This window comes from Myotis daubentonii, chromosome 4 (assembly GCF_963259705.1).
Source record: "Myotis daubentonii chromosome 4, mMyoDau2.1, whole genome shotgun sequence".
Classification (NCBI taxonomy): Eukaryota; Metazoa; Chordata; class Mammalia; order Chiroptera; family Vespertilionidae; genus Myotis; species Myotis daubentonii.
The window spans coordinates 10453595-10471196 of record NC_081843.1 but is presented as its reverse complement, the minus strand read 5'-3'; the positions used below and the strand labels follow the sequence as shown (position 1 = coordinate 10471196).

The following is a 17602-nucleotide window of genomic DNA, read 5'->3' as shown; positions in this document are numbered from 1 at the left end:
CCCTGGGGCTTGCCTCCACCAGGAGGCAGCCATGGAAATGGCCAGGGTTCCTGGCCCTCAGTCCCAAATCCCGTCTTCAACCACACAGAGGTGCCCCTTGATGCCACCCTGACCCCCTTAGAGGGGGCTTCTAGCTGTCCCAATGTCACCATCGTTGATTCTGAGGCAGGGTCAGATTGCCTTCTTTTAAAAAATAGATATATTTTTTATTGATTTCAGAGAGGAAGCGAGAGGGAGAAAGAGATAGAATCATCAATGATGAGAGAGAATCATTGTTCGGCTGCCTCCTGCACGCCCCACACTGGGGACTGAGTCTGCAACCCAGGCCTGTGCCCTGACCTGGAATTGAACCGTAACCTCCTGGCTCATAGGTCGACGCTCAACCACTGAGCCATGCCGGCCGGGGCCAAATTGCCTTCTCCAGGCTGTCTTCTCGTCGCCCCTATCTTCTTTGCAGGACCCCGAGGCCCAAGTGGAGGCCAGCCCCAGAAAGGCCTCAGGTAACACAGACTCCCTCCGCCCCCTCAGCTCCTGCCAACGCCGAGATGTGAGCTCGGCAGGCACCCTGGACACTTGTATGGGCTGCAGTGGCCGGGCTCACGGCTGCCGGTGTTCTGTTCCTCCCATGGGCTCATGCATTATGCAGGAGAGCGGACAGTGCCAAGCCAATAGCAGGGGTGATGCATGCACCCCGCTTTGCCAGGGCTCCACTCCTTCCCACACCACACCATTAGTTGGCGGCCGGAAGAAACTGGCTTCGCAATAGTTGGCTAACCATCCGTGCTCCCTCTATCTACAGTTCAAAGCTGGAGATGTCAGCTGTCATCACGGGTGGTTTGGCACTGCCCCTGGGAAAGCGAGAAAGGGGTATGTCCTCCCGATCGTGGGGTGGGTGGGAGCCCCGAGACGCAGAGGAAGCAGAGATGGGAGAAGCCTGGCAGGCCTGGGCTCGGCTGTGCCAAGGGAACCTGGCAGCTCTGATTGGATCTCACGCCGCCAGCCCCTCTGTGGGCATCAGACAACATTGCCTCCCAGAGTCTGAGACGAGGTTCAGCAGCCTCCTCATTACGAGAACGGAGTCCTGTGCTTGGGAAATGGCCCCGGGGGATAAGCTGGGCTGGGCTGAGCTGAGCCAGTGGCAGCACAGGCCTCTCCGCAGACTTCGTTTTATTTAATCCTGACAGTACACCCGGGTGGCGCACGCCTTTTTTTTTTCTTCTTTCTTTTTTTTTCATTTTCTAGAATCTAGATGGAATGAATTCTGACGCAGTTGAGAAGGGATTTTAGAAGTGGGAGGATCTAGGTTTCAATTCTGTGCATCTGTGTGACCTTGGGCAAGTCCACTGAGGTCACTGAGCCTCAGTCTTCCTCATCAGGGATTGCATGGAGACTGTCAGGGCTCATTGTGACCATGAAAGGAAATGCAGGCAGAGTATCTGGCATAGAACAAAGGCTCATTTAAAAATCTAACAGCCCTAACCAGTTTGGTTCAGTGGATAGAGCGTGGGCCTGCGGACTGAAGGGTCCCAGGTTCGATTCCGGTCAAGGGCATGTACCTGGGTTGCGGGCACATCCCCAGTAGGGGGTGTGCAGGAGGCAGCTGATCGATGTTTCTCTCATCTATGTTTCTAACTCTCTATCCCTCTCCTTTCCTCTCTATAAAAAAATCAATAAAAAATATATAACAATGACAACTCTTTTTTTAAAAAAAATATTTTATTGATTTTTTACAGAGAGGAAGGGAGAGAGATAGAGAGTCAGAAACATCGATGAGAGAGAAACATCGATCAGCCACCTCCTGCACACTCCCCACTGGGGATGTGCCCACAACCCAGGTACGTGCCCTTGACCGGAATCGAACCTGGGACCCTTCAGTCCGCAGGCCGATGCTCTATCCACTGAGCCAAACCGGTTTCGGCAACAATGACAACTCTTAAAAAATATATTCTTACTGATTTCAGAGAGGAAGGGAGGGGGAGAGAGAGACGGAAACATCAATGGTGAGAGAATCATTGATCCGCTGCCTCCTGCACGCTCCCCACTGGGATCGAGCCTGCAACCAGGGCATGTGCCCCGACAGGGAATCGAACTGTGACCTCCTGGTTCATAGGTCAACGCTCAACCACTGAGCCACGCTGGCCCGGCACAATGACAACCCTTAATGTCACACTCAACCATCCCGGCAGCCCTACGGAGAGGCATTGCTCTTGTCCCACTTTGTGGACGAGAAGCCCCAGGCGCAGAGGCGTTAAATCAGGCGCACAGCTCTCCTGGCTGGCGAGTGGCAGCCGTAGTATCAGCCCGGGCAGTGGGACGTGTGTGCAACGGAGGCTCAGAGAGGTCTGACACTTGACCAAGGCCACACAATCAACGAGACAAAAAAGGGGCCTGGACACGTAGCTTTCTGACTCCGACTCACCCGCCGTGCCCCTCAGCTTGTCCTGTTGCACAGCTAGAGGGCGGGACTGGGCTGGTTTGGAGCGGCACCTACCCTGGGCCCGGTCCCATTGAAGCATAAATAATACAGGTGCCGGCGCGGCCCAGGACGCTCCCCGGAGCGCCGCCGGGGGAATCGGACCCTCCCCTGGGTATCAGGTGGGAAACAGGCCACTTGGGGCAGCTTGTTGGTTACTTATTCACCGCCTTCCATGTCACACCTCGCACCTCGGCGGGGCTGGGCCGGCTGCGCCCCGCTACAGAGAGGATGGACGAGGCAGCCTGTGACCAAGGAGCCTGAAGCAGCAGGAAACGGTAAACCTGGGCCCAGGGTGGGTTGCGTGACAGGTCTGAGGGGACAGCGTGGGGGTCAGAGGCCCGCCCGGGGGGCTGGGCTGTGCGGGAAGGTGGGCCTAGGCCATGTGAGCCCGCACCAGCGTGGCACTGGGGCCCTGAGTGCCACCCCACGCTGCCCCCTGTGGGTGCTGCCTTCGGAAGCAGGTGGCTGCACCCCGTGCCCGGCCTCGTGTCCCTCCCCCGCGGGTGTTGGGACACCCCTGGACCGCCCAGATAAGGGATCGCGGGGTGTAGAGTGCACCCCGTCTTGGGTTTATTTGGGGGGTGGGGCACAGATCAGCAGGAACGTGCACATGCACACGGGAAAGCTGCTCTTTCCAATTCGCTTTCAGCACTTCTGCCTCCTCCAGGAGGAGCCTCGCGAGCTGCCAGGCGCCCTTCTGCACCTCGCTGTCCAGGCTTATCTGGCCTTTTGTTTACCAGCGAGCAGGCCTCCCGCTCAGATTGGAGCAGGCGATAGTATCGAGCTAGAATGTTAGAGCAGTTTCTTCACCTTATTAATGTTTTGTTACAGTCCATTTGAACCGAGGGATAATGGCTTTCTAATCTCTAGAGTGATAAAAGCTTCCCTTTAAGTGCATGGTTAAAAGCAAGTACCTGGAAATCTGGCTTCTAGGCTCAAAGGCCAGCTCTGCCATGTACCACCTGTGTGACTGGGCGTCACACCACCTCTCGGTGCCTCAGTTCCCGCGTCCGTAACTAGAAGTAATCATGGCACCTCCCTCTTAGGTTACTGTGAGGGTTACCTTAGTTCATACACGTAAAGGGCGTTGATTTGTGACTGACACGAGTCAGTGCTGTGTGAATGTTTGTTATTAGGTCAAACAGGGAGGAAAACAACAACACACAGGAAACACTTCTTTGGACCAATCCCACCATTGTCCGTGCAGGGAAGCGACCTTCAGATAATCAAACAGCCGAGCTAGGATCCCAGTGGGTCTCTGGGTTCCCAATCTACTTATCAGCCATTTCCGTCCTCAGCCATCCATGTAACCTCTCGGCCTTGCCTTACTCATCTGTAGAATGGGATTGATACAAGCTCATTGGCTGATAGGATGGTGTGTAAAGGCCCAGAAAATGAGTTGGTGTGATGTCTCTAATGCATTCTCAGCAGGGGTAACATTGCCCCCATGGGGGCAAAAATTGGAGGGCAAAAAAACCCCTTACTTTTTTATATATAAAGCACAGATATACAGTATATCTGTTATCAGAATTTCACAAAGAGTGGCGATTAGGAAAGAAAATGTCTAAAACAGGCTCCGTAGGAGAGCATTAATGAAAAAAAAAGCTGAGAAACCAAGATTTTTCCAACTTGGGTCGTTATTCACAATGGTTTGTGAAATTGGCTTCATGGGGTGGGGCACGGCCAGAATTTGGGGAGATTAAACCAACACCAAAAATGCCCCAGTGCACTGCACAAGGATCAGTGAGCAGGGGAGGAAGTTTGGGTTCAGTTCGCATGTGTGTGCCTGTGCTGAGTCAGAAGTAAAATCTATCTCTTAGTGGTTACGGTTAAAAAAGTTAAAAGCCAGTGCTCTGAACAACTTTCTTTTTCTCCCCTGATCCTTTATCTCTTAGACAAGACCATGCAGCCTCGGACTGCTAGGAGAAATTACTAACGAAGGAAGGGAACGTAGGAGAGTCCAGATTCTAACGAAACTGGGGCCTGACCTTCACCAGCTCATGGCCCAGGAGTCTTCCCTTTCTTGCTCTCTCTTCCAGGGTAAGCCACAGGTCAGAGGAGAACGGCTGTCCCTTAGAACCCGGGGGAATGTCTCCCGTGTGCTGCTCTTCACCCCTCCCTCTGCTCCCCCCTTTCTTCCTCTCCTCTCTTCTCCCAACTTAGAAGGCAGCAGTCATGTTGACCCTGAGTCCTAGCTCTGCGGCTTACGATGCAGCCAGGGGCAAGTCATTTCACTTCCCCGAGCCTCGGTTTTCTCAGCTTTAAAATGGGGAGATTATTTGTAAGATTGTAATGACCCTTAAATGAGAGAATGTCGCCCAGCCCGAGTGTCTCAGTGGTTAAGCATCCAGCTGTGAACCAGGAGGTCACAGTTCAATTCCCGGTCAGGGCACCTGCCAGGTTCCGGGCTCGATCCCCAGTAGGGGGGCGTGCAGGAGGCAGCTTGGTCAATGATTCTCTCTCATTATTGATGTTTCTATCTCTCTCCCCCTCTCCCTTCCTCTCTGAAATCAATAAAAAATATTATTTAAAAAAATAAGAGAATGTCTGCAAAGCATATTAGTATTTCAGTGCCTTGTGTACTGCAAGTGCTCATAATAGCAGCAGCTAACAGGCCTGTGAAAGTAGTTTATACACACTGTTTCTATTTCATCCTCACAATGAGCCTGCAAGGAGCTGGGAAGATAACAGAGCAAACTCCAGGCCATGCCTGGTCTCAAACCTCAGTTGAAGCACCACCTATAGTTAGTTCTTTGTGACTGCATTGCGTTGACTCCCTTTCAAAAAGCTCTCCTCATAATCCCACATAATGACTTTTGCTTACATCATATTGGGCAGGCTTCTAACTGCACAGGAAGCTGGGAAATATAGTTGTTGTTTTTTTTTAATAGACACATTTATTCCCCAACAAAATAAGAAAGACAATGAGAATGGATACTGGTTAGGCAACCAGGGGCGTCATCTTCAACAATCTGATTTTAACCTTTAATTTTCAGAAGACTATCCAGAGGAGAAAAAATAGCTAAGGAAGCAAGAACTATTAACAGAAATAAGCTATGAAAATGTGACTGATGTGTCCAAATTGTATTCAATGGTGTTTTGTTTCTTTTTATTTAATTTTTCAGACCCTATAGAAAAATGAATTTATGTGTTTTCTACATCTGCTTAACATTATAGAGACCAATGCATTCTCTATGTATTGGTGGAATGGGGAGAAACCCTACCTCATTCACTTCCTGACAGTTTAACCACGATAAGGTACCAAACCTCTCCATGCCTGTTTTCTCATCTGTACAAAGGGCACAATAATAATTCTTACCCTCAGTGCTGTTTTGAGGAAATGACAGTGTGTGGCCCCTAGTAAGTGTTACATAGGTAACATTTACTGAGCTGGTATTTTTATTTTCCCAGCTTCACAGGAAGAATTGAGTCTCACAGAGATTGGCCCACCAACATTCTGGGAATGGAAGAGCCTGTGTTTTGTTTTGTCTTTTTACCATTTTTAAAATTCTAGCTTAATTTAACTGAAGTGCACAAATTATAGGAGTCTGCCCTAGCCGGTTTGGCTCAGTGGATAGAGCATCAGTCTGCAGACTGAAGGGTCTCAGGTTTAATTCCGGTCAAGGGCACAGGCCCGATCCCCAGTAGGGGGTGTGCAGGAGGCAGCTGATCAATGATTCTCTTATCATTGATGTTTCTATCTCTCTCTCCCTCTCCCATCCTCTCTGAAATCACTATATATATATATATTTCTTGAGAACGTTCACATGCGTATACACCAGTGATCCATATAAGGATATTCCTCTATTTGGGGCTCAGAAGGCTCCCCGGACAGAGTCTCCTCTCAGCCAACAACTTCCTCCAACTTAAATGCTTCTGATTTTGCACGCGAGGCCTTTTGCCTGTTTCGAAGTTCATCCAAATGCAGACACACAGGATGTTTCTGCCATTCCCTGTGGAGTCGGAATCGGACGCCCAGGTGGCCCCCGCCAGAAACTGCCGCCTAACTGAACTGTGGTCCTCTTCCGTCTTTTATTCCGGGATCGAACCTTAGCCTTGGCTAATCCGGACGATGCTCCGCCCTATACTATCCTTCAAGCAACAACCTTTTATGCGTTTCTTCTTTTCTTTTCTTTTTAAATTGTTGACGCTATAACAGATGCCCCCATCCCTCCCCCCACTCCATCCAGCCCCCACCTCCTCTGGCCCCCACCACACTGTGGTCTGTGTGCACGGACTATGCACATATGCCCTTTGGCTATTCTCTTCACAGCCCTCCCCCCCCGCCCCCCCCCCCCCCCCATCAGTCTGTTCTAAGTATCCATGCCTCTGGTTCTATTTTGTTCCTTTCGCTGTCCTTATTTGGCCCTCCTTCCTCTTCCTTTCTCCTCTTTCAGCTCCGCCCCTGAAATGCAGCTGGCCAATTCTGGAAGAGAAAGCCCCCTTCCCCCCAACCCCCACTCCTGCCAGAGCAGGCCCCTCCTCTAGGAAGCGCATCATAGGGCGCAGGTACCAAGAGGGGGGCCAATGTGAAGATTGCATATTCCAAACCCTCCACTGGCCCACCGATGGGAGAACGGCGCTCCGCCCTCTCCAACCGCCTCAGCTGAGCTGTCTCCCTCGTGCCTTTGCAGTTTTGACACTTTGCTTGCATCCTGAGGCGGTCCCCTCGGAGACCTCAAGGGGTGCAGGGCGGCAGGCCCTGACTGCTTGCACCCCCTTCGGGGCCTCCCCACTCCTCTCCCTGGAGTGGATGGGAGAGGAGGCTTTTCCAGACAAAAATCACATGTTTTCAGGGTTATTGTTTTTAATGGGATAATGCTTTGGGTCTTTTTTTTTTTTTCTGTTACTTTTAAATTTCAAATATCTTTATAATTTGACCACCATCACCCCTCTTTTGTTGGCGCTCTGGGTGCTGATGAGAGACAGCCTCCCTCTCTAGCTTCCGCCTTGCCCCTCGGAGGGGAGGGCCTGGGAGGAGGGAGAGGTGCCTGAAGAGCCGGCGGGGGCGGAGGATGGGGTGGCCTGGGTGGAGCTGAGGGAGACTCCCCACATCATCAGGGCTGAAGGAGAAAGAGGAGAGACTTTACGGTGTGAGGTGGACCAGGAGGGACAGATCAGCCTCAGGGTTTATAGGGAAAATGACACTGTTGGAATTGGATTGATAAGGAGAAATAGGGTGCCCAGTTGCCTGGAATGAGAGATACTTAAAGTGCAGTATGGATCCCAGCGGTCAGGGAAGAGCTATGCCTGGCGGCTTCTGCTGGTTACAGACGGGGGGATCCATGGGCCGAGAGAGCCACTGAGGGGATGGGATCCCTGAGCCTGCGGACACTGTGCTAAGGCGTTCTCATGGCGTCTCTCCTCACCTTCTCTCCCGCAGGCAGGCATGGCCCTGCTCTTCCTGGTGGGCTGCGTCTTCTTCCCGCTGATCTTTGCGCTCCTCCGCTGGGGCCTGCAGAACCACCCCAGCCTGCAGACGCCGAGGCCAGAGGCTGTTTTGGTGGCATCCAAGTAAGAGGACAGGGTGAGGGCTCCTTCCTGGGCCAGGGCTCCTGCAGCTGGGCTCCTCCTTCCAGGAAGGGTTAGTGGTGAGAGCAGAAGCAGAGTGTGAGTGTGTGTGTGTGTGTGTGTGAGTGTGTGTGTGTGTGCGCGCGCGAGAGTGTGTGCGCGCGCGAGTGTGTGTGTGTGTGTGTGTGCGCGCGCGAGTGTGAGTGTGTGTGTGTATGTGCGCGCACGAGTGTGTGTGTGTGCGCGCGCGCGAGAGTGTGTGTGTGGGCGCGAGAGAGTGTGTGTGTGCGCGCGCGAGAGTGTGTGTGTGTGTGCGCACGCGCGTGTGCGGGCGAGAGAGAGAGAGAGAGAGAGAGAGAGAGAGAGAGAGAGAGAGAGAGAGCACGCGAGAGTGTGTGTGTGTGAGTGTGTGTGTGCACGCGCGCACGCGAGAGTGTGTGTGTGTGTGAGTGTATGTGTGTGTGTAGGGGTGGAGAGATTCAATAGTCAAAAGACACTGGCTGTGGAATATTTTGCAAGTCATTCAGCATCTGTGAACTTTGGAGTCCTCATTTGTAAATGGGTTTAATAAGAATACCCACCTTTGCCCAGCTGGTGAGTATTGGCCTATGAACCAGGAGATCACAGGTTCGATTCCCTGACAGGACACATGCCAGGGTCCTGGGCTTGATTCCCAATCGGGGGCGTGCAGGAGGCAGCCAATAGATGATTTTTTCTCATCATTGATGTTTCTCTTCCTCTTTCTCCTTCTCCCTTCCTCTCTGAAATCAATAAAAACATTAAAAAAAAAAACCACTTTCCATTCTTCAAGGAGATATGTGAGGGTCAGATGAATCACGTTTACAAAGTGAGGGTTGCAACCTCCTGCAAGTAACAGAAGCGGCGTTTGTTGGGACTTCGTGAGTTGGAGGGAGGACTCGTGTTCATTTATTAAATGGGGGAGCAGCTGCTCAGCTCCAACCAAACATTATGGAGTTAAAACGTGGGCCCAACGTTGTCTGATCTTCTGATTCTTTCTTAAAAGAAGTCGAATGTTTAGGTGAAACCTCCTAATTTTCAAACACTGACAAATAACCTAGAACTTAAGAAACCACTGTATTGGCAATACCATCCTGGCCAAACAAAGCATGTCTGTAGGCTGGACGGGGCCCTGGTGCTGTGAATCCGTGGCCTGTTTGACAGAGCTTAATATACGTGAGCTATCGTCAAACCTCAGGCTGGAGAGAGAGAGAGGGCCGCAGGGCAGAATTTACCTGGGCGTCTAGGTGAGTTCCCGGGAGACAAAAAGCTGTCTCTGCCTTAACCCACATCTCCGCGAGCGAAGCGCACCTCCTTGGCCGGGTTTGTGGTCCTCGTTTGGGCAGTCACGGTTGCTTGCCACTGCCCACCCTCCCCCAGCTCTGCACCTGTTTGTCGCTTTGCCATTCTCTCACTTTGGAGTTGTGTAAACATAGGTTTGAAATCCAGCTTTGCCAGCTCTGGTTTGTCTTGGGCAAGTTTTTCTTCTTGTGTGTTTTTTGTTTGTTTGTTTTTTTATTTATTTTTAAAATATATATATATATTTTATTGATTTTTTACAGAGAGGAAGGGAGAGGGATAGAGAGAGAAAGAAACATCAATGATGAGAGAGAATCATGGACCGGCTGCCTCCTGCACACTCCCTATTGGGGATGTGCACGCAACCAAGGTACATGCATGCCCCTGACTGGAATCGAACCTGGGACCCTTGAGTCTGCAGGCCCACGCTCCATCCCCTGAGCCAAACTGGTCAGGGCTGTTTGTTTGTTTTTTAATCTCTACACCTAGTTTCTTGTTTGTAAAACAAGCGTACTACCATCCGGGAAGATGAAGTAAGAATGCCCTAAGTCACCTTGCCCGGTGCTGAGCACACAGAAAACGCTCTCCAAGCGGGGTCCCCTTCAGGGAAGCCCTGAGGTCAGGAAGCTAGGTCCACTGTTGTTTTAAAAATTGTCCCTGATCCCTGCCAAGGCCAGACGCCTCTTGGGGTCTGTTCCTGCAGCTCGCCACTAGGGGGCGGCGTGCAATAGCAAATCCCAGCTCTTTGACTCTCGGGTGGGAGGGCGGGGCGGGGGCGCGTGGAATGGGCTTTGGACAGGCAAAGGCAAACCGCAGGGTTGCTTATTGAGGTGTATCTTACAGGGCAGGCCTGGCAGCCAAAGGTTTGGGTACAGGTCCCACGTCATGCAGAAGGCCTGTGGGTGCATGATGGGAATCAGAAGGCAGGAAGCCGTCCGGCTCTGGCTGGGCTTCTGACCTGCGGCATGACCTTGGCCAAGTCACCAGGCCCCGGTTTCCTGGTGGTTGGATGAGGGGCTTGCACCAGCCAATCGCAGTCCTCTCCAGCTCAGAATCGTGGCTGTTCCGTGCAGTCGCAGAGGAAGAGGCGTAACAAACCTAGAGAAGAAGAGTGGCCAGTGAATAGGGGGCCAGGAGGGGCGGGGGTGGGGGGCGTGAGGGGGGAGGGGCGGAGCATCCCAGGGCCCCAGGCGGGTCTTCTGAGAGGCAGCACTTCTCCCTCTTCAAACCTGCAGCCATTCGGACGCCTCGTGTGGGAGGGTCCCTGCCTCTTTCCCGCGTGTCTGGGGAGGAGCACTGATGGCCTGGGGCCCGTTTCCCGGCCTGTGCTGGAGTGCTTTGATTCCTGTCCACGCCTCAGAGCAATCCTGCCGAGACAGCGGGACGCACCTCTTTCCCCTGCTCCCTCCTCCAGGGACCCTCCATCCCCTACGGGGAGTGGGCGCCCGAAGCTGGGCCCCCGGCAGCCACTGAGGAACACGTGTTGGGTGGCATTTGCAAAATGCTGGTGGGAAACCGGCCAGGCCCATCTGGGGGCTCAGAGCCCCCCCACCCCAGCTGGCCAAGGCACCCCGGGCCACCTGGCCCCCCAGGAGGAGAGCCTCCCCTCCCCTGGCCCCAGTCCGTGGCAGCCCTCTGTGCCCGCAGCTGCTGTCTCTTTAAGGGCCTCCCCCCCTCGTTCTTTGCTCCCCCCATCTCTGTCGCAGCCGCGGCTGTGGCTCAGAGCTGCATGGGGAGACGCCACTGCAGGTCCGGTTTCTTGGTGTCTGGTCGGTGCCATCATTTCCCCACCCCTCCCCCGCCCTCCCCCAGCTGGTGACTTACCCTCCCCCTCCCCCTCCCACCGAGGGGGCAGGGGGCTGGGCATGGACACTCGATAATGCCCCATGCAGCGTCAGTGCGGGGCAGCGGGGGCTGTGGAGGCAGCGCGAGGCGGGAGAGCAGTGCTGACCGCTGACCACTTGCCCGGCCGCTGCTCTGTCTCTCTTCCCTCCCGCCCTCTCCCTGCCTTTCAGGGCTGGCCCCACGGTCCCACCCCTCACCCCCCACCCCGCCTCCTCGGGCCCTCCCAGCCTCTCCACGTAAGCCCCCCTCCCACCTGCCTTGTCTCTCCCTCCCCTCCCCCACCCGCATCTTCCTGCTCCTCCAGCACCTCTCCCTCTCTGTCCTCTTACCAAGTCCTCCCCTCATCTCCCTCCCTCCCTCCGGCTGGCTTTCTCCTGCTCCCTTTCTGGGATCCTCCCTCTCCCGGTCTCACCCCTTCCCCATCTCACCCAACTCCCTTCCCCCTGCCTCGGGCCTGACTCCCCTGCCCCATCCCTTCTTGCCCTGTCCCCTTTGTGTCCCCCCTCTCCATCTCCCCTCTGGCTTTTTGTCTTTTCTCCACCTCTAACTCCCTTCAGCTCCATCTCCCTGTCCCTTCCCCACTGCTCTCCTCCCCGCCCGAGGCCCGAGCCACCATGCTGACCCTGGTGGCTGGGGGGGTGGTGTTCCCCGGACTCTTCCTCCTCTCCAAGAACACGCTCCAGCGGTTGCCCCAGCTGCGCTGGGAGGAGGCCGACGCGGTCATTGTCTCCGCCAGGTAAACCGCATCCCTTCCCCGCAGCCCCTCTCCCCTCCTCAGGCTTCATGAGGATGAATGGAACCCGTCCTTCCTTGGGCCCGTGGCCCGGTGGGGCCTGGGGGCTCCTGGAGGGGTCAGCAGGCTTTACCTCCGAGCTCCCTTCCCTCCTCACTGCCATACTCTGTCTCAGGAGACCTCATCCAAACCCAGCCATCTGGTCTACTCCCATTCAGACTGCCTTCCTTCCTTTCCTCATTCACCTCCCAACCTCCAAAACAGGATCCGCATGTGACTAGAACATCCTACAAGATATTAGGGACCGAGGCAAGGGCTAGGGAGCTGCGTGTTACTCGGGGCTTGTGTTTGGGGGCACAAGGGACAGACAAGTGAAAGGTAGAACTCTTTACAGCCCTGGAATAAGGGCCGGCGTTGGGGAGGGGAGCCTGGTGGCAGTTAAGGATACCGTGGGAAAGTGGCCGGGGGGATTTGGGGTCACTGAGGGACTAGTTGATGAGCAGTATGATGACGGGGCAGCTGAGTGGTGCAAGTACAGGCCCAGGGCTTCCCCTTGCCATCCTGTGCTGCCCCCCCCCCCCCAGGAAGGGGCATTGTTGTCAGCCACACATTCTCAGCATTGCCTCACCCCAGAATGACCTCCCTGGTGTCCTGGGAGGAAGACAACCCAGTGTTCACAGTGCAGGGAAGGGAGCTGGCAGCCGGGAACGAGGAACTGAGGAGTGGCAGCTGGGCAAATGCAGGAGCTGAGGTGGTGGCGCGAGCCCTGGGACAGGCAGCTTTGGGAAAAGATGGGCAGGGAGGGACCTGAGAAGTAACCAAGTCCAAAGCATCGTAACCGGACAGTAAAGAGGAGAAGCCAAGGGGTGTGTCTCCTCCCTCTACCACGGCTGCTCTCCCTCCCTAGGCTGGTGTCCTCTGTCCAAGCCGTCATGGCCTCCACAGCTGGCTACATCGTCTCCACCTCCTGCAAGCACATCATCGATGACCAGTAAGTGCCATGAGACCTCCTGTGCCCCGGTTCCAGCATCTTGTGTATGTGTGTGTGTGTGGCCCCTGAGGTCTTCTAGGGGGCTCCTGCAGTGGTCCCCAAGCCCTTCCCTTGGGCCTGAGCAAGTTAACTGCAGTAGCTGCAACTCAACACCCAGGGATAAATTTATCCACGTCCTGTCCTTAAAGGTCAGAACGAGCCGGAGAAGGAATAGGGATCAAACAGGATTCTAGAAGCAGCTCCTGGGCCTCCCAGCCTCTTTATCATAGGTCCTCCCCTACCTCCTCCAACCCTACACCCTTCAGACCCTATTTCCAACCAGCGGCTAACTGGGGTGCCTTCTTCTTCATGCTGGGCTCACCCCTCACCTCCTCCCAGAATCCAGGGATCCAGCCCCACCTTCATGCACGAGGGAGAGAAGAGAGATGACAAAAACAAGGCCACCAGTGGTGTGTGTGTGTGTGTGTGTGTGTGTGTGTGTGTGTGCGCGCGCGCGCGCAGAGGTCAAAATTTGGCACTGGCAGCTGCTGCAGTGCCTGGTGCTTGCCAAAGCCCAGGCCTGAGAGGTGGGGCCAGAGTGGGAAGCAGAGGGCCCCTGTCCATGGTGCTGACAGGCCAGCTCTAGGTGACCCACGGGCTGCGCCAGAGTTGCCTGTCAGGGTGCTGACGAGGCCTTCACTTCGGGCCCTGCCTCCTTTCTATGGTGGCTGTTGGGCCCCAGGGACACTGTCTGGATGAGCCTGAACTGGAGGTGCCCCACCTTTCCCTGCAGATGAGTCCCCTCATCTGCGGATTGGGGTACATCCCAGCGTAGAAAGGCAGCTGGGAGTTGAGTTGTGTGTTAAATGCCTAGAGCAGTCCTGGCTCACATATACTGGATACTGAACTCTTTCTTCAGACTCCACCCATGTGACTGAGCTTCTTCTTGCCCTCGCCCCCTCTTCTCCATCCCTAAGTCCAAAATGAGCCTGGATCCCCACACATTTCCTCCCCTCCCCTCCAAACAGAGGTCACCTTCCTCTTACCTCTCCTCCCGCCTAGCTCAGCTCTCCTCCCTCCCCTTTTAATCCTCAGGTAGAAGAGGAGGATCAGGGCTAATCTAGGGGCCACAGCTGTTCCCACTTCCAGCACCTCATTGCTGAGAGGGTGGGTCCGAGTATAACCCTTCGCATCGCTGCCCAGGGACTGGTGGGTGGTCTTAGTTGCCCTAAATGCCCGTGGTCCCACCGCCTACCATGTCCCTGCAGCCGATTCTCCTGGCCATTCCCGCTCCAATGGCTCTCAGGCTGCTGGACGCCGTTCCACATTCTGCCCTCGTCACTAAGCTGCTCCTTCTCTCTCCCTCCTGGGCCCACTCCCCCATGGGTCTCAGCTTCTCTTTCCCTGAAATGACCCTGCTGGCACGGGCCGCCTGCTCCCTTCCGGGCCGGCCTCCCCCAGATCCGGCTCCCCCAGGGCTTACACTCTGCTTCCAGCACGAGCCCACCCCAGCGACCCCCAGCCCACTTCCAGGCCTCACTCCCTTGCCCTGCAGCAGCGCCTCACATCTGGCCTCAGCCCCTTTCTGTGTCTTTTCGTGGCTGACGTTGCTTTGTCCCTCCACTTAGCTGGGCCAGCTCCCCCTGACCTCCCACCCCGCCTCGGACCTGCCACGGCACGGGAGGACTCCCGAGGCAGGGCTCGATGGACTGGCTCCAGCAGAAGAATGCAGAGTTGCAGATTATGCACTTTTCATTTTTGTTTACTCTCAAAGTACATAGAACTCTCTCTGCTCTTGGCTCCTCTGGCTCAGCGTTTCCTCCGTAATGCTTGGCTGTACCTGGGAGAACGAGACGTCAGGCCACACTCGGGAACAGCAAGTAGCACGGACAGCGCCAGGGGCCTCCTCCCACACTTGTTTCCAGCCTCCCAGGCAGCAGCGGCTGAGAGTGAGGCCCGAGGAGCCAGGCTTCGGTCTGTTCCTTGGCCAGGTCGCCTCCCCCCCAGTTTCCATTTGTGAAACGGAGGGGTAACCATACAGCCCTTTCGGGGGTTTTTGTCGGGGAGTAAATAAGTTGTGCGTGTGGAAGGCTGAGCGTATTAGCACGGTGCCTGCGTGGAATCACCAGTCGGTGTTCGCCAACACGGTCTCTCCCCATCACTGGCCCGGTGCGTCCTCAGCGCCGAAGCCTTTCTTATCTGCTGAGTTTGTTTTCTCTCTACCTCTGCTCTTTATCTCTCTCCCTTTTTCTCCTGCCACATTGCAGAGAGAAGAATGAATGAATGAATGAATGAATGAATGAATGAATATGGAAAATCGATGGGTTTTGAAGTCAGTCTGGGCTTGAATCTCACCGCTGCTGCGTTCCGCCCTCTGACCTGGGTTCCATCCTGCAGCCTGAGCGTCCACTCCGCCTCAGGGGTGTGAGGGGCATTGAGGTCTGGGGCCCAGGCTGCGTCCAGTACCAACCCTGGCGCCCGCCCGCAGCGGCGTCCGTGCCCTTTCCTCCTGACACCTCCTCCTCTCTCTGCCGGACAGACACTGGCTTTCCTCCGCCTACACACAGTTCGCAGTGCCCTACTTCATCTACGACATCTACGCCATGTTTCTCTGCCACTGGCACAAGCACCAGGTCAAGGGGCACGGAGGGGACGAAGGAGAGGCCCGGGCCCCCGGCAGCACCTGGGCCGTGGCGCGCGGCTACCTGCACAAGGAGTTCCTCATGGTGCTGCACCACGCCGTCATGGTGCTGGTGTGCTTCCCGCTGTCGGTGGTGAGTCCCGCGCCTGCCGCGCTGTGGGGAGCCTGGGGGCCCCGGGGGAGGCCCCAAGGAGTGTCCTGAGCACAGCCCCGCCCCAGGCCGCAGGAGGGGCTTGGAGCTGCTGCGGCTGCCTGTGTCTGAGCCTCAGTTTCCTCGTGCGGAACACACCGCACACCATCCTGCCGCCAAGGCTGCTGGGTACAGTGAGGGCAGGCGCAGGCTCAGAACGAAGCCTCTGGAACAGCGGTTCTCAACCTGTGGGTCGCGACCCCTTTGGGGTCCCTAAGACCATCGGAAAACACATATATAATTACATATTGTTTTTGTGATTAGTCACTATGCTTTAATTATGTTCAATTTGTAACGATGAAATTGGGGGTCACCACAGCATGAGCTGTATTAGAGGGTCGCGGCATTAGGAAGGTTGAGAACCACTGCTCCGGAAGGTGGTGGAGGGAGAGCAGGAGAGCAGGTGCTGCCCACGCGCCCAGGGCGAGGCCCGCTTCCTTCTCTCCGCTCAGGTGTGGCGTCAGGGCAAAGGCGACTACTTTCTAGGCTGCCTGCTGATGGCCGAGGTCAGCACGCCCTTCGTCTGCCTGGGCAAGATCCTCATCCAGGTGAGCGGACCCGCGGGTGCAGGAGTCTGCGGGGGGGAGGGGGTGCGCGGGGCGGGCAGGCGCCCCCAGGGACCGCCAGGGGGTCTCTACAGGGCAGGCGCGGTGTCAGGTCCGGGAGCGACCGCAGCCGGCGGGAGCGGGGAGGCGGGGCCGGGGCGGAGGGGCGGGGCGGAGCCGGAGAGGGGCGGGGCCTTGGGCCGGAGAGGGCGGGGCCGGGCCGGAGAGGGCGGGGCCTGGGGAGACACGCCCCGCGCTCACCCGCCGCTCTCCGCCGCCGCCCGCAGTACAAGCAGCAGCACACGCTGCTGCACAAGGTGAACGGCGCCCTGATGCTGCTCAGCTTCCTGTGCTGCCGGGTGCTGCTCTTCCCCTACCTGTACTGGGCCTACGGGCGGCACGCGGGGCTGCCGCTGCTCGCCGTGCCCCTCGCCCTCCCGGCGCACGTCAACCTGGGCGCCGCGCTGCTGCTCGCCCCGCAGCTCTACTGGTTCTTCCTCATCTGCCGCGGGGCCTGCCGCCTCTTCTGGCCGCGCGGCTCCCCGCCGCCCTCGCCCGCGCCGGCCCGCGAGTGAGGCGGGGCCCGAGGACCCTGCCCGCCCCTCCGCCAGCCCCACCCCGACCCCCCGGGGACGAGGCTCTGGGGCTGCAGCGAGGGGTGTGGAGCCGGGAGCCTGGCCGCCCGGGACGGACGATGGACTCCGAGGGGTGGGTGCAGGCCCGGGGCCCGGGGCGGGGCGGGTGGAGGGGCGGGAGAGGGCCTGGGCCCGCGGCGCCTCCCGCAGACCCGTCTCTGACCACAGCCCGGGCCCTGGAGAGCGAAGGGCAGCGGAAGGGGCGGCCCTTCCCCTCCTGGTACGGCTTGAGGGCGGGGGGGGGGCTGCTGGAGGCTCACGGGGACCAGGAACCAGAAGGCGGGGAGGCCCTGCTGCAGCTCCTCCCAGCTCCCTGCTCGGGGCGGGCGGCCCGCAGCGCCTCTCCGGGGGGCCAGCCTGGGGTCCTATTTATTCACCCACATTCTCACTCGCCTGTCGGGGCGGTGGCTGCGCCCCCCGCCTTCCCAGCGCTGAGCAATCCCGCAGGTGAGGGGCGGTCCGGTCCCTCCCCCGTAGGCTGCACACTCGCCCGCAGGCCCTGGCATGTCCCTGGTGCTACAGACCCCCCAAGGCTTCCTCCAGTCTGGGGTCGGGGACCCCGGGAGGTGCTTCCAGACCGCTAATAAAGACGATCTGCGTGAACGCCGCCCGCCTCAGCACAAACTTTACTCCTCTGCAGGGGCGGAGGGTGGGTCTGAGCGCTCGGCCTGGCTCCTCAGGCCCCTTTCTGGCAGCTCCTACGGGGCGGGGCATGGGGGTCAGAGGTGGGAGGCCTCCC

The 17602-nt window shown here is 56.8% G+C and overlaps 1 protein-coding gene across 1 annotated transcript; it reads left to right on the top strand.

The window, feature by feature from the left end:
* Window positions 1-11022: 11022 nt before the first annotated feature.
* On the top strand, window positions 11023-17470 carry TLCD3B (TLC domain containing 3B). The gene is made up of 5 exons (XM_059692359.1): window positions 11023-11885; window positions 12790-12873; window positions 15392-15626; window positions 16136-16231; window positions 16516-17470. Exons 1-5 carry the CDS (start codon window positions 11764-11766, stop codon window positions 16801-16803), a joined length of 825 nt encoding a protein of 274 aa, XP_059548342.1. The 5' UTR covers window positions 11023-11763; the 3' UTR covers window positions 16804-17470.
* The last annotated feature ends 132 nt before the right edge of the window (window positions 17471-17602 follow it).

Excerpts from the sequence above, each read along its gene's own strand:
- TLCD3B (XM_059692359.1), top strand. The coding sequence starts at position 11,764 with ATGCTGACCCTGGTGGCTGGGGGGGTGGTGTTCCCCGGACTCTTCCTC. Across the intron at positions 12,874-15,391 it reads AAGCACATCATCGATGACCA|ACACTGGCTTTCCTCCGCCT; the intron begins GTAAGTGCCATG and ends TCTGCCGGACAG. Across the intron at positions 16,232-16,515 it reads TGGGCAAGATCCTCATCCAG|TACAAGCAGCAGCACACGCT; the intron begins GTGAGCGGACCC and ends CGCCGCCCGCAG.